Source organism: Neovison vison, chromosome 2 (genome assembly GCF_020171115.1).
Source record: "Neovison vison isolate M4711 chromosome 2, ASM_NN_V1, whole genome shotgun sequence".
Classification (NCBI taxonomy): Eukaryota; Metazoa; Chordata; class Mammalia; order Carnivora; family Mustelidae; genus Neogale; species Neogale vison.
In genome coordinates, this window is record NC_058092.1 from 151334667 (window position 1) to 151358906 (window position 24240).

General features: G+C 37.6%; 1 protein-coding gene across 3 annotated transcripts in view; it reads left to right on the forward strand.

Annotated features, from left to right (window-relative positions):
* LYST (lysosomal trafficking regulator) overlaps positions 1-24240 on the forward strand; it is a 188442-nt gene that overhangs the window by 107566 nt on the left and 56636 nt on the right. For 2 of the 3 annotated variants that reach the window (XM_044239321.1, XM_044239320.1), the window contains exons 25-35: positions 1755-1924; positions 3368-3598; positions 5228-5394; positions 6038-6190; positions 11024-11182; positions 12160-12351; positions 14427-14602; positions 16017-16223; positions 22802-22978; positions 23520-23596; positions 23742-23930. In XM_044239321.1, the coding sequence (XP_044095256.1) occupies positions 1755-1924; positions 3368-3598; positions 5228-5394; positions 6038-6190; positions 11024-11182; positions 12160-12351; positions 14427-14602; positions 16017-16223; positions 22802-22978; positions 23520-23596; positions 23742-23930 (1898 nt within the window). The remainder of the gene's footprint in view (positions 1-1754; positions 1925-3367; positions 3599-5227; positions 5395-6037; positions 6191-11023; positions 11183-12159; positions 12352-14426; positions 14603-16016; positions 16224-22801; positions 22979-23519; positions 23597-23741; positions 23931-24240) is intronic. The other variant, XM_044239322.1, reaches the window with a different exon arrangement.

Genomic DNA, 24240 nt, shown 5'->3' on the forward strand with positions numbered 1-24240 from the left:
GGGCTCATTCATGGGTCAACTGTAGTTTGTTACTTCTTGGTCATATTTTTATATGTGTTATCATGCAATTTTAAGCTCTCCTCCATATATCGACTCACACCCATGTGCTTTTTAAGTCTACCCAAGTACAAGGAATACATAGTTCTTTGGAAATCTTTCCTGCAGTGTACTATCAAATTGTAGACATTCACGTCAGGCTTTGTTCACATGTCACCTCTTCAGGGACCTGATGACCTTTCAGAATAGCTTCCCTCTGCTGTGCGACTGATTTATTTTGGCACCCAGCCATGTCCTGTCATTATCTTTTTATTCTGTCTGTGTGCCTGTTCTTTAACTCTCCCACACTGAGGTATCATCTGCATGAGGTGGGCATTTTGTGTCTAGTGTACACTAGGTACTAACTATAGTGTTAAATGAATAAATGTTTGATATGAATGGTTTCCGTTAGAAAACAAACCAATATTTAATAAACAATGAATTCTGGTACACTAAAAAGAAATTAAAAAAATAAAAAATAATTTTAAAAAAAAACCCAATATTGAAATGGTCTTTTAGAGATTGTCCTTTTCTTTTGTTTGTCTGAAAGAAGCTGCTTTTTTAAGCACTTGCTGTTCAACCCAATATTTATAGAGCTTCTGTCCCTGTGCAAAACACTGGGCTAGTTGCTATGTGGGATATAAAGTAGAGTGATTTCCACATTCCAAAAGTTTATAGTCTAGTGAGGGAGAATGTCCTCTACCCAACTAAGTAAAATGTAAAGACTTCTTGTGATGGGTGCTTTAATGGCAGTATTAATAAAGAAGAGTGGGAGCATAGAAAAAGCAATTAATTCTGACAAAGGAACCAGGGAAAGAGTCATGCAAAAGTTGCGTTTGGTTTCATGCTGTAAACTTAGAAAGCTTTGTAAGTAGGTCAGTCAATGGATGGGTGTTTGGGGAAGAATCGTCTCTCAGCACCGAGAGGGAGTGATTGCAGGGGAGGAGCGGTGGGAGTGTCCTGTTTAGCAGCCCAGCACAGTAGCCTGGGGGAGAAACGATGATGAGTTCCTGATCTGGGAAATGGGAGTCAAAGGACGCAGGGACTTGAGAGAGTTTCCCTGGAATGAAGGTGAGAGACCATAATTACATGTGGGCATAATTACATCAGGGCTGGAAAAGCCAAAAGTGAGATTAACTGTGAAACCTAGGAAGGTGGCCCTACTGTGTGCTCTGAGATTGGAGCCATGAAAGATTGAGTTTGGAAGGAAAATAATTGATTGGGTTTTATGCATGTTGCATTTAAGATGCCAGGGAAGGGTAGAAATGTAGGCCTGTGCTCAGGATAAATTCTGTCAAGAAGTCCAGAAATAGAAGTCTAGGAGACACATGCACGCACGTGCGCGTGCACACACTTTTACAGGGAGGGGATGATACAGTGTTGACTCATTTCTTTTTCCTTCAGAATAAAGCACAAATATACTTACACTTGGGTACGTTGCCAGTGAGCCACCAGTCTACTAGGGGTCCATGTTCAGCTAAAAATGTTAGTCTTCCCATAAACAAAGTATTAAGATCTCCAAGATGAAGTCATCATTAGCATTCCACCATAGTCCGAAACACTGATTATTTTGTTTTGCTATGGAGATTGCATTTTTTTTGAGCTTTCTATGTTCTGTGCATATGAAATTAAATAGTAACTTGCAAGCATTTGCCTGATTTCTATACATCATAGAAAACTTTAATGCACTATGTAAATTGTCTTGATTTTTTTCTTAGCTATTAGAAGCATATTTTAATAGAGCATCTAAGGAACAAAAAGACAAATTCCTAAAGAACCGTGGCTTTTCCTTGCTTGCCAACCAGTTATATCTTCACCGGGGAACACAGGAATTGTTAGAATCCTTCATTGAAATGTTCTTTGGTCGACGTATTGGCCTTGATGAAGAGTAAGTGGGTTCTTTCCTCCACCATAATTGGGGAACTTTTGTCTTAAAAAGAAAATTTATTAAGCTGATTCTTAATAAAATTATTTCGCCATTTTTAGAAAAAACCCTCTAAAAGTCATTTTCCAGGTGAATCAATTTCTTATTTTCCACATGATTTTGTTTCTAACTTCTTCCTTTGTGTTTCATTCGTTAGTGAGTAACTAGGCACAAAACCTCATCAAAGGGAAGAAGGTGATCAGTTGAGATTTGGCACACAGAGTTAACATGAGAAGGGTAGCTGAAAAGAAGGTGGCTCCTGTTTGCCCGGCAGCAGATCACATGAGCGATCCCTAGAGAAGCTCCCCACTCCCCTCAGCCTCTAGGTTTTCTGGGAGAAGAGTACATCTCCTCACCTGGAATTCCTGGTTTGGCCAAAAAGTGAAACTATTACCACTCTCTGTGTTAGCGTAGTGAGATATGTGTGTATCATCATCATTATTCTTGTTTAAGGTTTTATTTATTTATATGAGAAAGCAAGAGAGAGAGCATGAGCAGGGAGGAGAGAAAGAAACAGGCACCCTGCTGAGCAGGGAGCCTGCCACAGGACTCAATCCCAGGACCCCGAGATCATGACCTGACCCAAAGACAGATGCTGAACAAGCTGAGGACCCCAGGTGTCCCTCTCATAAGCAGACCAATTCAGACTTTGAGGAATTTACGTATTAAGCGCAGTAGTGACAATAGCACTTCCGTTTGCATGTAGCTGTTAGCCCTTTCAAAGCAATTCTGCACTATCTCCTTTGATTCTAACAACAGCCTTAAGAAGAAAGTAGGGCAGGTGTCTCTGCACATATTTGACAGATAAGGAAAATAAGGTACAAAACGCTTAAATAATTTCCTTCTCTCACAGAGACAAAGAGTACTGGGACAAGAGCTCAAGATTCATTCCTTTCATTAGACCTCTTTTTACTAGGTCACTGTCTCTCAAATACTATTATTGTTATATGTTATGTAATAGTAACAGCATATAAGCATATAAATTATGTATGTTGTGTGTTATTATGTTAATGATTATACTGTTAATTATAATTTATGAATTACTTTATTAATAATAACGTCATAATATCTTCCTGTACACCTCTTACATAGACCTCTGAAGCAGGAGTCCTTTGGACAGCTGAGGAGCCTGTGGGCAAATTAAAACGAGTCAATTAAAACCATGAAATTGTATACATGTTTCATTTGGATGTTTGCATATTTACCTTGGGGCAGACTTCTAACAATACTTTTATTTTATTGGGGGTGGGGTCTCTGATCTTAAAGGTTGAGATTCCTTGTTCCCCAGATTAATTTTTGTAACTTCAAAATCTAGTTAGCAAAACTAGATTCATATCGCCATCATCTTTCCTTATTTGGTGGTTAATTGTTTCTAACGTACTCTTAACTGTGTATTTTTCATTACAGGTTTGACCTGGAAGATGTGAAAAACATGGACATTTTTCAGAAGTGGTCTGTCATTCCTATTCTGGGACTAATAGAGACATCTTTATATGACAACATGCTTTTGCATAGTGCTCTCTTACTACTTCTCCAAATATTAAATTCTTGTTCCAAGGTAGCGGATATGTTGCTGGATAATGGTCTGCTCTTTGTGTTATGTAATACAGTAGCAGCCCTGAATGGATTAGAAAAAAAGTAAGTTTTAAATCATTATTTAAAGTGGCACCATCTGATAAATACTTTAGAAAGAGAAAACTTTAGTAAATAGATTACATTAGAGCATCTGATTTTCCAAAACACTTTCAAAGAATATCTTTCCTACCAACTGATTGGATTTAAAATAATTAAGTTGAATTGAATTTGGAGGGGAAAATATATTCCATAATTTTCAACAAGCTTACTTAAAAAGAAGATGTTTATATGACCTACTTTTAAGTATTTAAACCCGTAGACAAGTTGAATAAATTCGACTACCCTCATATACATTTATCAAGCTTCCATTGTGACCTTATAAAAATTATTATCCCCACTAGGAATAGGAAATTGAGGACTGGAAAAGAGAGTGACTTGTTGAAGATCACCCAGCTAGTAGATAGCACAGGGCTTGAAACTAAACCCGTCTCACTTTAAACACACCTATGCTTTCAATTTACAATACTCTCCTGCGTTTTACTACTGTAAATGAATTTCCTGTTTCCAGAAGTTAGCAGATGGCTCCCTACCAAATTCATCAGCAGCTTTACAAAATGTGTGAGATTATATTTTTACTTGGATTTTGTGCCTTTGGTGTCTGCATTTATGGTGTATGGCATAACATTTTTATTAGCATAATGTTAAAATATAAATCTCCAGTACACCATCTTACTACACATTAAGGCATTCAATATTATCTGTATTTTTAAGAGAAGGCAGAATACATAGTTTTGGCAATTCTCTAGGCCAGGGAGGGTCTGTGAGCAAGAGAGACTCCTTGTACTGAGTTCAGTTCAGTTGTTATTGGGCACCTATTAAATTCAGGATTTGTGTACTAGGCATGTGAGAAATACAAAGAAATTCAAAGTATTTTATTTCCTCAAAACAGTCTTGGTTATAATAGAATATATCTAATTGGTAAGAGTTGCCTACAGACTTCTTCTAAAGGTAGTTTGTTTTTGGTTTTTGTTTTGTTTTGTTTTTACTAAATTGTACTTACTGAATGTGCATACATGCTAATTGGCCCCAACCAGTTACCCTTTCTAACTCTTGCTTCATTTGGAAAAAAAAATAAATGGAGAGAAGTATTCAGGCTTAATATCATACACTGAGGTAGATTATCAAGGCTCAAAATTGGGGGGATAGAAGTAACTAATTCATATTTAATAAGTATTTATAAATGATTAATATGTGTTCGAGTTATTACAGTCTTTTAGTCCTTAAAATAACTACAGCTGTAATTTGGTGTGAGATTCAGAGAGGCTAGGTAATGTATTCAAATTCAGCTTCTCTGAGGAGCCTTCTAGAACATTCCTGTCCATAGCCGCTAAATCTTCACCTTCTGTGCAGTCTAGGAACCTATACGTTCCCGTGAATCTTGTGTTAATCTCTATTGTTACTCTTATCAGAATTTACTGTTTATAGTTATCTCTTTACTCATCTGGTCCTCTGCAAAACAGTCAACTTTTTGACAGGAGTCAAAGCATTTTTTTTATTTCTGTTTCTAGCATGCAGTTCAAATGACCCGCCATAAAGTAAGCCTGAGTAAACGTGAATGCATGAGTGAATGCTGTAAGAACAGGGATTTAAAGGAGTTCTCTTTGGCTTACATTGTTTGTTCCTTTTCTTTAGCGTTCCTTTGAATGAGTACAGATTGCTTGCCTGTGACATACAGCAACTCCTCATAGCGGTTACAATTCATGCGTGTAGTTCCTCGGGCTCACAGTATTTTCGAGTTATTGAAGACCTCATTGTACTGCTTGGGTATCTTCAAAATAGCAAAAACAAGAGGACACAAAGTAAGATTTAGTTTTTATGGATTTGGGAGGAAATTATATAGTAGCCAAAAATGTTATTTGAACCTAATCTCTTTCTTGCGGAAACTGTTGTACTAAAGGTTCATCCTTAATTTTGTGATAATACCTATCAGCTTTAAAAGGATTTTTTAAGTGGCAAATGTAAAGAAGCGATGCCTTGGTATAATTAGTAGCTGGCAACACATCATTAAGAGAAGCCTCTGATTTTTCTTACCAAGTAGAATTAAAAGGCTTACATTGAATAAAAATGCCCATCAGTTTTCTTTAATGGCAAATGCCATATAAGTGAAACAGGAAAGTGTGAGAATTTCTGGCAAATTTTGCATTATATGTTAAAAAGCCTATTCTTTAAAATAATGATATAAAATGAAATAATTTTGTGAGCTGATGCTTTCCCATTTAATTTTTTATAATGACCATTTAGAAGTTTGCTTTAAAATTTCTTTTAAAGGCCATTTAAAAATGTTTACTACTATCAAGAACCCACGTTGATCAAAATTTTAAAATTTACCTCTAATAAAGTATATACTGACAGTTTAGATGTCGCATGAAAATATAAAACAATTCAGTTTTAAAAATTAACATCCACATGGCTTGAAAACATTCTAGTATCTTCTGTTTTTAGATATGGCTGTTGCACTACAGTTTAGAGTTCTCCAAGCTGCTATGGAATTTATAAGGACGACTGCAAATCATGATTCTGAAAACCTCTCAGATACACTCCAGTCCCCCTCTGCTGCCCATCAGGCAGTATTTCCCAAGCGGAAGAGCATTGCTGGTGAGTATTGAAATAATGTTTTAATAATTATAAATTGAGGGTGGCTTGACTTTCCTGTATTCTGATGCCACTCACACCTTTAAAATATTTTTTAGTTTCAAAAGTTAAACTGTAGGGGCAGCTGGGTCGCCCAGGCAGTTAAGCATCCAACTCCCGATTTTGGCTCAGGTCATGATCTCAGGTCGTGAGGTTGAGCCTCTGTAGGGCTCCACACTCAACAGGGAGTCTGCTTGAGGTTCTCTCCTCTCCCCTGCCCTCTCCTTCCCCTGTTCTCATTCTCTCTTTTTCTCTCTCTAAAATAAATAAATCCTTTTTAAAAAAATGTTGAACTACATAATTTGAGGAAGGTTTCCTCCCTGAAAAAGACATCATACTGATTCGTTTCTGGGCTCTTCTCACCAGTTATCTCTTGAGCAACTACCATGTGCCAACCACAGTGTAAATGTCGAAGGTGCAGCAATGAAGAAAAGAGACATAGAGCCTGCCCTCACAGAGCTGACAGAAGAGTGGAGGAATGCAGAGGGTTAGAGTAGAGACTGTAACAGGGCAACCTGGTTTCCTTCAGGAGTTCCAGAAGTCTCTGAAGAAGTGAGATTTCAGTGTAGATTCAAAGGGTGAGAAGGGATCTAGCAAGGTGGGGTCAGAGAAACAGTGCTACAGGCAGAAAGAACGGCTTACAAAGCCATTCAGCTAGAGTGGAACACTCTGGAGAGAATGAGGGGCCCCAAGCAGATAAGGCCATCCAGGGCGGCAGGGGCCAGTGCACAGGTAACCATGTAGGCACTGTGAAGGAGTTGAGATTTTTGTCCTACTGGGAAGTCATGATATAAGCAGATTTTTGTTTTCTAAGGACCACTCTGGTGTGTGTGTTGAGAGTGGGTAGAGGAGAGCAGGAAAGATAGCGGGGGTACCAAGTAGGAGGCTGCTGAGCAGTGAAGGCAGGAGTGGATGGTGGCTCGCATGTGGTTAGAATGCATGAGCATGCCACCTTGGGGCTTGCTATGAATCGGTCACCAAGTCAGTGTCAGTATGGTTAGACTTCCTTATTTCTCCCGAAGAATCTGCTGTGACCTTTATGCACACAGTCTAGAAAGTTAGCATAAACACCTCCCCACACACACAGGATCTACATGTGCACCTGCGCAAAGACATGTGCAGTACATATGTATGTATAGTGGACATGTATGTGAACACACATATGTATCTCCAAACAGAGTAGTTGGTAATTTGTTTAAAGTTTATCACCTTTACTGTTGTAAAGGCTTTTAAATCAAATCTATCTTCTACTTGTGTTAAACAACTTTATTTTGTTCAGTGCTATGCCAGATTTTTTTTTCAAAGATTTTATTTATTTATTTGACACACAGAGAGAGAAATCACAAGTAGTCAGAGAGGGAGGCAGAGAGAGGGGGGTAAGCAGGCTCTCTGATGAGCAGAGAGCCCAATGCGGGACTTGATCCCAGGATACTGAGATCATGACCTGAGCCGAAGGCAGAGGCTTAACCCACTGAGCCACCCAGGTGCCCTGCTATGCCAGATTTTAAAACCATGTAAGAAACTCATTTGTAGAGAAAAGTTATTAAATACCATTTTTTTGCAGCAGTATGTTTCAATTATGCTAAATATAAGTGTATAAATAAAACTCCCAAGACACCCCCATAACTTTATTGCCCCTCTACAACTTTTCTCAATATAATATCCAAACACAGTCTCTCCTCTTGACGGGATATCCCAGTAACTCTCTGGTCTCAGGTAGAATTTTGCCTTTTATCAAGTCTAGCAGTCATGCTTAGCTAACCACATACTAGATGATGACTTTCACACCACTTTTCTATTGCAGGATTCCTTGTATAGTCAGGGACTGCTTCGATGGAATTCACCCTCTCTTAATATAGGAAAATAAGTCTTTGCCAGTGTTGTAGATCACAGGAACTGTTTCTTTCTTGCTGACATTTCTTGTTCTCATGTCCATTTCTCCGCTTTTATACCTAGATCCCTGGTTTAGTTTTTCAATCAGTTTGTGCCTGGAATGACACAGTGGTGCTCTTGCTGTCCTCTGTTTGGTCTGTAATTTCCCTAATAGTCTGTCATCTCTCTCTTTTGATACCAGCATTTTTATCACCTTGAGCCTCAGAGCCCTGCATAGCTCCAAGTTTGTTAATTGTTTATTTTTGTTTGTTTGAATCCTTTAAAAGTGGATGACAGACCTTTAGTCCTTTCTTTAAACCATTCTCCCCTTTTTTTTTTTTTCTGCCTCCTCTGGCTTCTTCCCCTGGCCTTATATTTTCCACTGTATCTAAGTAAATGCCATTGCTGTAAGCCACATGAGACTTACAGAGTCCTACAGAGTTTGAGCTTGAGAAAAGACCTTCAAAGTCTACCAGACCACCAGACCAGCTCCCCCATTTTACAGAAACACAGAGGCCCGGAATTAGACTACTAGGACAAGAGCACCTATGCTCCTACACTGCATCTGCTCATTCCAGCTCTGTCATGTCTTTAGGACACATCTGTCACAGGCCTCTCCCACCAGTTCTTCCTGGTTTAAATATGGCCCTTATTTAAATTCTGTCTCTTTGAATCCAGTTTACAAAATACTTTATATATTGCTTTGTAATTCTTTCCACATTGTTTTACACAAGTTTTTGGGAAAGACAGTGTTTTGTTTCTTCATTCTAAGTATAAAAAGTATATTGGCTGTGTACACTGTCAAAGTCTATTGGCTGTGTACACTGTAGATACAAAAGATACAAAATACTGGAATGCTTCTGCTTCTGAACAGTGTGGTCATAAAAGCTCATTAAGATCTGTTTGCTCATAATGCTAAAGTTACTAAGAAGGAATTATATTTCCATCATTCCCATTATTTAGATATAATGAGGTGTTCTTTCCATAATGTAGAACAATCTGTTCTTATTAGTGATAAATGTTTAGGGAAGATGGTTTCTTCCTAAATAGATCATCCAGCATTTATTGAAAACTGCTGAGACAGTGACACATCCAACCCCACTGCTCCCCCACCCCTACACCTCCAGCAGAGCTTGTGGGGACGCCTGGCGGCCGCAGCTTCTATTCCTGCCACATACCACGTGCTCTGTTCATCGACACGTCTCAGACCTAAATGCCAGAGCACCCACGGCTTGGGCCCCATTTCTTCAGCAGCGCTGTTGTCATATCCAGATTTTAAGTTCTCTCACTCCTGGAAAGTTAGATACTACTTTCTTGCCAGGTTCATCCCTTGACAGCCTGACTCTGGTGTGCCATTATCCTGTTCCGTAGCCTCCATGGTTCCTACGACCCCCGTTAACAAAACTGCTCGGATTCCTTGTCCTCTGCATCTTCTTTTGGTATAGCTAAGAGAGAGATGTTACTTTGCTTAAATGATATGACACCCTGCCCTCTCTTTGTAAACTAATTTCTATTTCTCATCAATATATTTTAGATATTTTCCCATACAATAAAAATATTCTTTATGTTTAATAACTGCATAATAATCTATTATATTGACTTGCCATGATCTTGTTTCCTAATCTTCACCAATAAACAAAGGCTTTATTTTACTTTTTTCTTTTTGCTGTTATAAACAGGATAGCAATGTACCTTCTTTTATAGGTTTTTTTTTTCACTTGTCTGCTTATCTCTATGAAAAACTTTAAACATCCCTTTAATGCATGAAGATACATGTAAGCATTAGGGTATTATTTAAATGATACACAAACATACAAATCTCATAAATAAATATAAATATGTATGTTGTGTTACTAATATGATTCACATAAAATGAATTTCCTTTGTATTTCAACCATCAGTAATAATACCAACTATTAACAACTTTTGATGCTTTGTAATAGAGAGGCATTGTGTTTTACATCCATTATTTATTTAATTTTTCAGAAGATTTTATTAGAGAGAGAAGGGGAGAGTGCATGAGTCAGGGGAGGGGCAAAGGGAGAATGAATCTCAAGCAGACTCCCCACTAGCACAGAGCCTGATGCAGGGCTTGATCTCACGAGGCTGAGATCATGACCCAGGAGTTGGATGCTCAATTGACTGACTGCCCAGATGCCCCACCATTACTTTGTTTATTATTTAATCCATAGAACACCTCTTTATCCATTAATTCAACCATCAAATATCTATTGAGCATCAGCCACATACCAGGTATTGTTTTCTCTGCTTTCATGGAGCTTATATCTTGCTGGAGAAATTGGTCAATAACCCTGTAAACAAATACATTTAATGTCATGTCAGACAGTGACAAATATCTGTGAGGCAAGCTCTATCTTACTTTCTAATCTACATCTTAGCATATGAGGGGATGGAGGCTTAGAAAATATACTTGAGGCCACGCCAGCTGGTGTAGCTTCACACACGAGTGCTGAAATACCGCACACCCCTCCGTTTTTTCAAGTACACAGTAGTGAAGAAGACTTAACATTTCCTTATTCGGTATAGTGCTCTGCCTCTGAATTAGGATTATCTGCTGCTTATACAGTGTGAAAGCTGCCAGAGATGTAGAGATGTAGACATTAGGAAGAATCTGCTTAAACTAAGTAAGAACATAGTCTGACAATATTATTCTTGAATATACCCTGGATATGAATTTTTTTAATTTACTTTGTTTTTGTCTTAAAGACAACTGCACCTACCAAAATGTATTAACAGATAAGAAATACTGGTTGCCTAAAATGCTCTACAATCTAAAATGCTATTAAAATATTTAAACATCTTACAGGATGAGTCATTAAAACCTACCATAATTTAGTCATGTGAGTAATGTGTATAGAGGCTATCTATGGAAATTGATGTTTGTTTTCATAATTTAAAACAAAGGTTCAATTCCAATGAAGGGTTCCATTATTCCTCACCTACCAAGACGTCATTTTGGTTCCTATGGTCAACTTCCGATGCCCTTCTCCTTCAGCCCAATAAGTCAAGACTCATTCTCCCCGCATCCCGGATCCACCAGCTGTGTGGAACCCCGCGGAGCAGGTGCGGTGATGGTGCAGGGGTGCCACTTCTGACTGTTCAATCTGAGGAGACACTTCTCGGGAGATGCTTTTAGAGGACTGAATTCTAAAGAAGCACCAAATCATTTCAATAGCAAATCACTGGAATTCTACTCACTTTTCTGATCTCTTCACTTTCTTTGGACTGATTTCTACTCTCACTTATATATACTTCTCAAAACTACTTTATAAAATTTAACAATGGTAATTATCCAGAAGTAGTCATGTTCTCACTGAAGCATGGTGTGCCTTCAAAACCCTTCGATTATTTTGGCATACAAGGAAGTGAAACAGTATTTGGGAACATTGTGTCCAAACATTCTGAACTACTTATATACACCCTTCTTTTTTTTTTCCAATTTATTTATTTTCAGAAAAACAGTATTCATTATTTTTTCACCACACCCAGTGCTCCATGCAAGCCGTGCCCTCTATAATACCCACCACCTAGTACCCCAACCTCCCACCCCCCCCCCGCCACTTCAAACCCCTCAGACTGTTTTTCAGAGTCCATAGTCTCTCATGGTTCACCTCCCCTTCCAATTTACCCAAATTCCCTACTCCTCTCTAACGCCCCTTGTCCTCCATGCTATTTGTTATGCTCCACAAATAAGTGAAACCATATGATAATTGACTCTCTCTGCTTGACTTACATACACCCTTCTAATTCCTCTGAGTTTTTCTGAAGACTCCAGTTTTGCCGACTGATGGCAGTCCTCCCAAGCCGTGTCACTAGCTTCAACATCCTTGTTTGGACTTTGAAATCACAGATACTGTTGCACTTCGAAGAGAGAGAAACAGTATTTTTTCTGAATCATGCTCTTCCCTTTGTGTAAATTACCTTGGTATTAATTAAGAGTTGCTTCATGGTCGAATAATCAAAAAGCTTGCAAGAAAAAAATGATTTTCTTGATCCCTGTTAACTCTGGCATTTGATGTTTTTAATTCATATACTTGAAGGTCCTCGAAAATTTCCCCTTGCTCAGACCGACTCTCTGCTGATGAAAATGCGTTCGGTGGCCAGTGATGAGCTGCATGTGATGATGCAGCGGAGACTGAGCCAGGAGAACCCGGTCCAGGCGAGCGAAACAGAGCTGGCGCAGAGGCTGCAGAGGCTCACCATTTTAGCCGTTAACAGGATTATTTATCAAGGTGGGAACCAGAGGATGCGTCGGTGCTTGCTCAGATATGGAACGAGAAGGAAAACAATTTAAGAGGAAACTGATTAGGTTTCAAAATTTTAAGCGACATCAATTGCTCATTCCTAGCATCCATACTATTTAAAGAATTTCTTGTTTGGAACCAGGAGTCTTGAATAAAAATCCAATTTTCAACATGTTATATGCTGGCCTAGAGTGACCCTCGAGTTTAAAACAGTACAGCATCCCCAGTACATTTTTTTTAACATTTTTTTTTTTGAGATCAGTGTAGATTCACATGTAGTTGTTAAGAAATACTGCAGAGAAACCCCATGTATCTTTTACCCCATTTCCCCCAATGGGTTGTGCAAAATTAGAGTCCGGGGTCATGACCAGAGTACAGACATTGATATAGTCAACAAACCGAGCATTTCATCACACAGGAGATCCTTAAGTTGCTTTTTTTTTTTTTAAGATTTATTATTAAAAAGAGAGAGAGTGGGAGATAGGGAGGAAGGAGCAAAGGGAGAGAAAAATCTGAGGCAGGCTCCCTGCTGAGTGTGGAGCCCCAGGCAGGGCTTGATCTCATAACCCTGAGATCAGGACCTGAGCTGAAAAGGAGAGTCAGATGCTCAACTGGCTGCACCGACCAGGCACCCGTCTGTCGCCTTTTAATAGCCACTTCCACTCTCCCCCCACTCTGCCCCTTCCTTCATCCCTGGCAACCTCTAATCTGTTCTCCATTTCTTTATTTTCATCATTTCAAGAGCTCTGTTAAACAGAATTATGCAGCCTTTTAGGACTGGCTCTTTTCCCTCAGCGTCATTCTCTGGAGAGTCATCCTGGTTTCTGTAGGTATCAGCAGTTTGTTGCTATTTTGTTTTTGCTGGTTTCCCACAGTGTGGAGGCACCATAGTTTGTTTAGTTCTTCACCTGTTGAAAGACCATCTGGGTTGTTTTCCAGCTTTCAGTTATTACAAATGAATAGCTAGCTTCTAGAAACATTTATGTGCAGGCTTTGTGTGAAAATAAGGCTTCGTCCTTCTGGAATAAGGGTAGTTGTGTGCTTTGTTCTTGTTAAGAAACTCAGACTTCCCGAATGACTGTCTAATTTTATATTCCCACCAGCGACGTACGAGGGGTGCAGCTTTCCTCACATCCCTAACCAGTACTTGGCATGGTCACTGCTTTTAATTTTAGCCATTCTGATATACAGGGGTATCATATTGTGGGTTCAGTTTGCATTTTTATAGGGGCTACTGACTTATATGTTTATATGTGAAACACAATACCTAGAGCAACCACTAAAAAGGTATGCAAAGAAATATACTCAAAAACATTATAGAGGGGCACATGGTGGCTCAGTCAATTGAATATCTGCCTTTGGCTCAGGTCATGAGCCCAGGGTCCTGGGATCAAGCCCCAGATCCTTGCTCAGCAGGAAGCTTCCTTCTCCCTCTCCCTCTGTCTGCCGTTCCCCCTGCTTGTGTTCCATCTCTGTGTCAAATAAATAAATACTTTTTTTATAAAAAAAAGAACTATAGGCAAGTCCAAATGGAATTCCCCCAAGAATGTTTAAGTAACCCCAAGAAAATAGGAAAAAGAAGACAGTAGTTATTAATCACTAGAAATGCATAATACAACCAAGGCTCATATTTTTAACTTTTCTGATTGTATTTGAGTCAACCAGATCCCAGGCTAATCTCTGAAATTGAGTCATTTATCACATGCAGATATCATGGGATAGCGCATGCACTAAAACAACCCCTGCATATCCTCCTGATGTAAATATCATGTGGTCTTTAGGTTTGATTTGTACAAGAACCTCGTGACTTCAATAATGTTGCAATTTAACTCATCTTCATTAATAAAATATTTAGTTTAGAATTATATGGCATACATTTCTACATTGTTTTGGGTGAATTTATTATATTGTTACCTTCTATACCTAATACACTTGTTACACATTTATATATTGTGACAACTGAATTGGTAATTACATAGAATATTTTTACTAGCTTCATGACCATTTTTAATGGCTACGCATCAGTGATGTGACTAATTGTTTATTATTCTTTTAATTTAAAGAGTTTAATCCAGATATTATTGACATTTTGAGTACTCCAGAAAATGCAACTCAAAGCAAGATCTCAGTTTCCCAGACTGAAACTTCTGAAGACGTCCATCATGAACAGCCTTCCATTTTCAATCCATTTCAGAAGGAGATACTCACATATCTGATAGAAGGATTCAAAGTATCTATTGTAAGTAAATGAGTTGCATGGGACATGTTCATACACACAAAAGGATTAGGGGTTTATGTGTCTACTTACTCTTGAATTATTATTATTTTGAATTATTATAAAGGTTAATCTTGGCTTAAACATATCTAATACCTTCAAATTTTTAAAGAAAATACTACCAAGTATCAGGCTCCGTTAATCACTGGTGCACTTGGGTATCTGTGGGTCACATATAGTTGACCCTAGGAAGCAAATCAGTTAGTACACTTCATAGACAACAAAAGTCAATTTCATTCTAGCAGAACTCATGAACCACAATTCTGCCAATCTCTAAATCTAAACTGGATTTTGGTGTCTGCGGGTTTTACTTAGAACCAAATGATTTACATAGGGCCCTTAGGACTGGCAGTAATTTGGAGAGCCAATTCCAAAACTCAGAATAAATTCTAAAATGCACTGATTCCAGTTTTAAATCAGATATAGGAGCTCTGATCAAGATTGAGATAGCCTTAGCTGGACCACAGTTGAAGCAGCTTATTTTGTAACCTATTACGGAATATTGGTGGTCAGTTTATATGCTGTTCTTATTTGGTGACTGTTATACTCCATATTTTAACAGTAATTCTTTATTATGATTCCTTCTCTTTTATATTGTAAAATCAATCTACTGTTGTTTTTTGATGGTTCTCTTTTTTTTAGTTTAAAATTTCTAAGTCCTAGGTAATTCAAGTGACCTTTGCTTCTTAACCCACCTCTCTCTTTTTTTGTGTGGTGAAATACACATAACATAAAATTCACTGTTTTAACCATCTTAAAGGTATAATTCAGCGGTACTAAGTACTTTCATATTGTTGTGCAACCGTTACCACTCTCCATCTCCAGAGCTGCTTCATTATCCCAAATTGCTCTGTACCCATTAAATAATAATTCCTCATACTCCCCCCTCCCCCAGCCCCTGAGAACCACTATTGTACTTTTTGTCTCTATGAATTTAACTTTCTAGATACCTCATATAAGTTTTATAGTACAATATTTCATGCAATATTTATCCTTTTTTATGTGGTTTATTTCATTTAACGTGATATTTTCAAGTTCATCCATGTTAAAGCATGTATCAGAACTTCATTCCTTTTAAAGGCTGAATAATATTCCATTCTATGTATATACTACATTTTGTTTATCCACTCATCCATCAGTGGACATCTGGATTGTTTCAGCCTCTTGGCTCTTTTGAACAATGCTGCTGTAAATGTCAGTGTGTGTCTATTGTTTTTAACTACCTGTACGTAGGGAGGTATATGTCATTCTAATTTCTACTACTAAAAAAACAATCTACAGTAAAACATGACCCGTGATCTTCTTTAGGGCTGTGTAGAGAGGTTAGTGTATTATTACTTGAGGAGTCAGATCCTAATTATTGCTGTTCTGATTGAAGGGTTCAAGTAAAACCGGTGGTTCCAAGCAGCAGTGGCCTAAAATCTTATGGTCTTGTAAGGAAACCTTCCGAATGCAGCTTGGCAGACTCCTAGCACACATTTTGTCACCAGCGCACTCTTCTCAAGAGAGAAAGCAAATTTTTGAAATAGTTCGTGAACCAAATCATCAGGAAATACTACGAGACTGTCTTAGTCCATCCCTGCAAGTAAGTGTCTCAACAATTCATAAGTAAAAAGTAGTGGTGAAATATAAAACTTAACAAACAAGAACCGAAGATAATTTTCATGCCAAACATCCTTTCCATAGTTTTCTTACCAAAAATCTACTGAAGTCTTTCTTCAGATGCTCCATACCAGATTCAAATTGACCTCTTTATTTCCCATTCCTTCCTCCAGGGCTGAAATTAAGAATTCTGTATCTGAGCTCTTATAAGATCCTTGTAGTTTTTTTTACTAAATCTTCAAGTGTTTTCTTTTTTTTTCTTTTTTTTAAATTTCTTTTCAGCGTAACAGAATTCATTGTTTTTGCACCACACCCAGTGCTCCATGCAATACGTGCCCTCCCCAATACCCACCACCTGGTTCCCCCAACCTCCTACCTCCCGTCCCTTCAAAACCCTCAGGTTGTTTTTCAGAGTCCATAGTTTCTCATGGTTCACCTCCCCTTCCAATTTCCCTCACCTCTTTTTTAAAAGCATTATATTATCCATAAGACATCTAAATTGAGTAGCTCAAACAGTAGTACATGCGATATATTTTTTAAATGCTTATAGTAAGTTAAAATTTTTTTAAATGTGTTAATCATTTGGAATGATCAACATTGAAATACTTAAAAGAATTTCAGAGTCTGTAAATTCTAACACTTAAAGAGTGATGGATGGAGAGTTTAAATGGTGCAACCAGTTTAAAGAGTTGTTTAGCAGTTTCTTATAAAATTAAACATATACTTAACCTGACCCTAAAATTCCATTTTTAGGTATTTACCTAAGAGAAATTAAACATACATCCATAAAAGGACTTGTACGAGAATATCCATGTCAACCTTTTTGCTAATAGCCCAAAACTGGAAATAAACCAAATGTCAATCAACAAGCCAATGTATAACCAGATTGTGATATATGATTATATAATAGACTATTACACAGCAATAAAAGGAAACGGACTATTGATATAACTGCCATTATGGACGAAGTTCGAGGACATTATGTTAGCAAAAGGAACAACCAAACACAAAGGAGCACACATTCTGTGATTCTATTCATATGAAGTCTGAGAACAGACAGAATTAAGATATGGTGGTAGAATTCAGGACAGTAGTTGTGTCCATGAGGAAGGGAGAAGTGAGAATGTGAATTGATTGGAAAGGGGAATTAAGAAACTTTCTGGAGCAATAAAACTGTCCTACATCCTATTTTGGGTAGTGCTAAAATAGATGTGTTCAGTTGTCGAAACTCGGAAATGAACACTTAATATCTGTATGCTTTCCTGTATGTACATTGTATCTCTGTAAGTACAGTAATAGGGGATATGTATGGACAGGCATCCCTTTTAATACCCGGGCAACTCAGATATATCATTTTAACAACCAAAGGCTATAGTTTGGAAGTGATGCTCTCTCTACTACTAAGATTCTCTTAGATGCCCCCAGGCGTTTGTCTTCCCTCTCCCAAGGCAGAAGCACATCCAGCCCGTGGTCTCCTGTGTACGATTTGAAGGGATGTTCTTTCCTGCCTTTATAAATCTCAGCAGAGTTGCCATCTACTAAAACCCAGCCTGGTGCCGATAATCCTCTTTTCCCCACATCAGCTTTCCTCTCCGTGACTCCATTTCGTCGGTGGTGTCTGTACAGATGGGATCCATGGCTGACTTTTTCCTCTCCCATAAATCATGTCATCACCAAAGCCAGTCATTTATTTAGTGTCTTTAACTGTCTTCTACCCGCCCCACTGTAGTTCAGACTTTCGCCCCAGTGCTCAGATCACTACAATAACCTCTTCTTAACCTCAAATTAACCTCACATTATTGTACCTGGTTTCCGTTTTTGTTTTTTTTTTTAAGATTTTATTTATTTATCTGACAGATCACAAGTAGGCAGAGAGGCAGGCAGAGAGAGAGGGCCCAGCAGAGAGCCCAATGTGGGGCTCCATCCCAGGACCCTGAGACCAGGGCCTGAGCCGAGGCAGAGGTTCAACGCACTGAGCACCCAGGTGCCCCTGTGCCTGGTTTTTTTAAGTTTATTATGGAGACTTTCAAAGATACCTAAAAGTTGGGAGAAATCAAAAAGGACCCACATGACCATTACCCAACTTTAACTTTCCTTTGCAGTGTTTTGAAATAAATGTCAGGTATCAAATCATTTTACCTGTAAATTCTTTACCTGTCTATAGCCTGACAAGGACTTCTACAAAATTTGTCACGCTCAATAACGACGGCAGTTCTTTAATGTCATCTAATACTCAGTGTGTAACTTTCCTAAGTCTTATAATTTTTTAATAGTTTGCTTGATTCTGGATGCAAACAAGGCCCACACATGGCATTGGTTTGATGTATGCTAAATCTTTTTAATCCCTGGCAAGTACCCTCCCCAGCCATTTTTTTAAATGTCAGCCGTTTATTGATGAAACTGGGATTTCCTATATTCTGGATTGAGATGATCATATGCTTGTGGCTGTAGGTTTCAAGGCTTCCTAGATTCCAGTTCTGGTTTCCCGTTTGGTTTTGTGTTTGTTTTAAGACTGTTTTATTAAGGGTGCTTTGCATTTTCCACTACAGCATAGCAGGAGACAGAAAATGTCTCATTGCCCTGCTTTTTGAAATGATATTAGCCTGATCCATTCATTACAGAATTCACCCTCCATCTTTAACCTAGTAGTTTTAGCCACCACTGATAATAGCTGCCAAGATCCACTTTTTTCATTAGGAATTGCAAAACAGTGTTTTCTCAGAGTTTCTCATTCTGCCAGCATCTATTAGCTCGGAGTCTTCTGGAGGAAGACTGTTCCCTCATCCACTATCTGACAACCCTGAAGCATAGTCTACTTAAGAAAGGCAACTCTTGTTTCTTTTCCCTGATTATTAGAATAATGAGTTGGTGCCCTAGCAGCTTCCAATTTTTGTATTCATTTTTATTTTTGAGGTATCATTTTTTGCAAAAGTAGTTTCAAATCTTTGTGGTTATTTTTCAGTTTGATAGTCACATTAGCATCTCTGTAGACTCAGATTGTTACATGCCTTTAACACAGCCTTTCCAATTTTTAACAAGCTAATATGATTAACTGCTTTGCTTTCTGGAACGGAAGAATGTCCCAGGTTTATCTTGCACATTCCTTCCTGGATCTGGAAAACCAGACTTTTCCCCCAAGAAGACCCTGTTTCCTTTTCATGAGATAATGGTATTTAGAAATTATAAATTTAAGGACTAGAAACAGTCATTTCTACTTGTTTGTTATTTCTTCTCGTGTTTCTGGTAGAAAAGCTAAGGAATATGAATCTTTTAAGAAAGAAAAATGAATCATGAGTTCATGTTGATATTTCCACATTTTCTTGGATTTTATATTTGTATTTCCTTTTATTAATGTTGTAACCTTGATTCCTGATGTCATTAGTATATTTATTTGTATGTGTGTTCTCTCTCTCTCCATGTATATACATAGAACATTTTCAAAATAGGATGACCAACATTATCACTAATAACAAACCCAGTGAACAGATTAAGGCTTCCTCATAATTCTTTCGTTCTTAGGATACCGTTATGAGTACACCATGAAAATACTGTAAAAACACTTCATATAATTTTCTGTATTTAGTTTGTGCCACCAACTTCAACTAACTAGTCATGTTCTTCTTTCTTTCTTTTTTTTTTTTTTTGCCATTTGTTGTCTATTTCTAGGGATTCCCTTGGGTTGGTTTTTTTTTTAAGATTTTATTTATTTATTTGATAGATCACAAGTAAGCAGAGGCAGGCGCAGAGAGAGAGGGGGAAGCAGGCTCCCTGCTGAGCAGAGAGCCTGATGCGGGGCTTGATCCCGGGATCCTGGGATCCCGACCTGAGCTGAAGGCAGAGGCTTAACCCACTGAGCCACCCAGACACCCTCCATTGGGTTTTTATTTGTTCAACTTTGTTTCTACTTTTTTTTTTTAAGATTTGTTTGTTTATTTATTTATTTATTTGACAGAGAGATAGAGAGAGAGTACAAGTAGGCAGAACAGCAGACAGAGGGAGAGGGAGAAGCAGGCTCTTCATTCAGCAGGGAGCCTGATGTGGGACTCGATCCCAGGACCCTGGGATCATGACCTGAGCCAAAGGCAGCCGCTGAACTGACTGAGCTACCCAGGTGCCCCAACTTTGTTTTTAATTATGTGAAATGTCACCATGGTTCCAAAATCAAAACTGTGAAACATGGCTCATTCAGAGAGGTTCTAGCTCTTAATCTCTTTCCCTCCCTTCTTTCCATCTTTTTCCCTGTAGGTCACCATCTTTTTTATTATTACTTTTTCTTTTAGAGATATACGTAAATCTGTGCACACACACATACATGTATGTGCACATACACACGTGTGTATTATCCACACCCCCTTGTCAATACAAAGAAAGAGAGCAGTACACACTCTTCTGCACTTTACTTTCTTCAACTAATGGTACATCCTAGAGATCATTCCATAGCAGGATCTAGAGATGTTCTTGTGCCTTTTTAAAGCTGCCTTTTTACAAGCTGTATTCTGTTTGTAATCTGCTTGATTTTTAAAGCCCAGCACCTCTCTTCTGCTGTCATGATTTGAGTCTGATTAATCCCTCAGTCTAGAACTCCACTTTTCAATGTCACCTCATCTTTGTCTTGTGCAACCTCTTCACATCCTGTGCCTTCTTACTGACCTGCCGCTCTGCTCATGCTTTCCTCTCTGCTGAAGTGCCTTCCGTCATCTTGTCTGTCTCTACACCCTTCTGTCAGTTCATCCATATGCCCAGCTCCCTTTCCCCACCTTCAAAATCTGTCTTTCTTAGTCCATTCAGAGCTCTTACTTCTTAGACACATCCCTGAAAATGTTATTTTCATACAGGTTAGCATTTATTATTTCCTAAGGATTTGTATGTAATAGATTTGGTTCCTTAAATCAGTTTTTTGAGGGCTGAAAACAAGGCATTTCCCTTTTTCGCATTCATCCCTAATTCATCCCTAATCACACCTTTTCTAGTCCCAGGAACTACAGTCAATAAAGTATTGATCAGATGTTGAGATGAGATTCCAGATGTTGAGATGAGATTCCAGAAACAACTTCAGTGTCTAAGAAAACCATGTGTTTTTTAGATATTTGGGATGAATAAAAATATTTTTATAGCTTTTTAAGATTATTTTTGGAATGTCACTGAATACTAAACTATTTTTAGATTATATCAAGAGCATTACCTTTAAGACACACATGAGAACATAGTCTAGTCATTTACTGTTTCTCTTTATTTGCCAACTCTTCAGGCCTTTTACTCACAGAGTGTCTGTTCATTTTTCTCTTTTGGTCAGGAAGCAGCTGTCTCCTGACTAATTTAAAATGTTGCATTAAAATGAGCTTTGCTATTTTCATCATTGCATATGTTCATCTTATGCTTTTGGGAAGTGACATGATGTGATTCCATGTGTTAATTTAAATATCATCCAAAATGTAAGAGCTTCCAAATTCATTTGTTGACATTTAATACTATTCACAGTTTAAAATGTCATAAAGCCAAATGCAGTGGTATTTGTATCAGTGCAGATTTTTAAAAAGTAAAACTCTGCATGTTTCACTTGCTGGCATGCTTAATGTTTAAAGAATACATAGCGTACGACATAACAATTAGGTGTAAGATCTGTAGCATAGAAGGGCCACTTAAAAAATCATGAATCAAAGTTTGGTTTAGGTTTCTTCTATGAAAGACAGTTGTCATTACCTTAAGTAACATTCTGGTTTTGGTTACAGGGCAGTTCATAAGGCTGGCCTAACCCAGCCCTTCTCCGGACATTGTGCACAGGTTCTGGTGCTGACATCTCACTGGTTTTAGAGTTTTTCACCGCTATCTCTCCCTAGGGAGTAAAGACTGCTTACAGGTTAATCCAAAGACAGGGTTTTGTTCTGGATGTTTCACAAACTTCATTCTACCAAGCAGAAATCAAAGGAGAAAGACTAAATAAGCATAATTCTCTTACCTAGAAGATTTAAAGGAAAGTTTCCCTTCCAGTTCATTTTTTTCTATGAGAAGAACTAAGAATTATTTTCCTTTATCCCCACCTATTTCCTATATTCCTTTAGCAAATCTTCTCCAAAAAATTTTCCCCAAAAACTTGCTTGCTTTTCTTTTCCTTCTCTCTTACATTCCTTCCTTTCTCTTTTTTATTTTACCTCTTACAATGAAAATTTTCAAATGTAATAATAGAAACGGAATAGTATAATGAGTACCATATAACCATCACCTAGATTTAACAGTTGTTAATACTTTTATCATAATGACGTCATTCCTTTTTTGAAGTATTTTAAAGTAAATTATAGAAATCTTTTTCCAAAGACATTATCTTACATAACATAAGATTATTTTACCTAACAAAATTAGCTTACATCCTAATGTCAGTGTGTTTCTAATGCAAAACCCAATTTTTTTGATTGTTCCCAAAATGTCTCTTTTACTTCTTTATTCTAACCAGATCCTTCCAAATAAATCTAGTGATATAATTTAACTTAATTACTGTTAAATAATTTAAATGTAAGAAATAAAAAACTTTATATGACTAAAAAAAATTGTTTCTTTCTCTTAAAGCATGGAGCCAAGTTAGTTTTGTATTTGTCAGAGTTGATACATAATCACCAAGATGAATTGACTGAGGAAGAACTAGACACAGCGGAGCTGCTTATGAATGCTTTAAAACTGTGTGGGCAGAAGTGCACCCCTCCCAGAGCAGCAACAAAAGCGGAGCTTATTAAAATGATCAAAGAGGTGAGTCAGTGAACTCATAAGACAGTTTTCTTAGGAGAGCCCATCAAATGTAGTTAAAGGAGGATTGAAAGAATTTTTTTTTATTATAGAATATCATGGATGATAAATTTGAAATGATGATTTTTTTTTTAACCCAATCTGGCTTTTTTACTAAGAGAATAAATAGGCTCATTGTAAGGAGAATTTTCTTCGTTATTGGCATCCTTCTCCTTTATCAGTAGCTTTCAGTGAAGGACAAATTTTTATGTGACAAGCAAGTTGAAGCATCAGCCTTGAAGCAAGCGACTGTGCAAACCCCTTCAGTTTGTCACCCTTGTTCACTATTCTGCCCTCACATCTGTGCCCCAAATTGTGTAGAAACAAAGGGGAATTATATCATTATTTAAGTAGTTATTGTATTTTAACATTCTGGTGTCTTGGGGACAGTATTTTTTTTTTCCCTTTGTTACCTCGGTTTTAAAATTAGTTTGTTTGCCTTGGTGCCAATGTTAAATTATTAATAATACATTTTATACTACGTATTATTATTGACATCTTTTAGGAACAAAAGAAATATGAAACTGAAGAAGCTACAAATAAAGCCACCTGGCAGAAAACGGTTAATAATAATCAACAAAGGTAGGCTTTTATATACTCTGAAAGTCGTGCCTTTTTTAATTCATTCGACTTCACACATACTTTTAGTTTTCCAGTATCATGCTTTTGTATCTGTGTAACAGTCCACTTAGGCTTAACTTATGGACCGTCTCGTTTATTTACTTAGTCTCTTTCAGCGTCTGGACTCAAAATCAAAGGATATATCCAAAATCGCTGCAGACATCACCCAGGCAGTGTCTCTCTCCCAAGGAATTGAGAGAAAAAAGGTGATCCAGCATATCAGAGGAATGTATAAAGTAGATCTGAGTGCCAGCAGACACTGGCAGGAGCTTATTCAACAGCTGACACATGATAGGTAAGCAAAGTGGGAGGACATTTTAGGTTGTCCATTGTTACTATTGAATATTTTAATGTGAAATGCTATTTTCATTTCGGCATAAAGATCATAACATTATTTCATTAGTTTAAATATTTTTTGTTTAATCACTTGTGATTTATTTCATCTTCGATAATCCTATGAGAATCTTTGTTTAAACTCTTGGGGGTAAAGGAGGTAATTATGAGAAAGAGAGGTGTTATTAGCTCTTCCAAATAATAAAATATTATGTATTGGCTTTAATTTTAAAATGTAATGTTTGCAGAAGAATAGAGAAATCACTAAAACA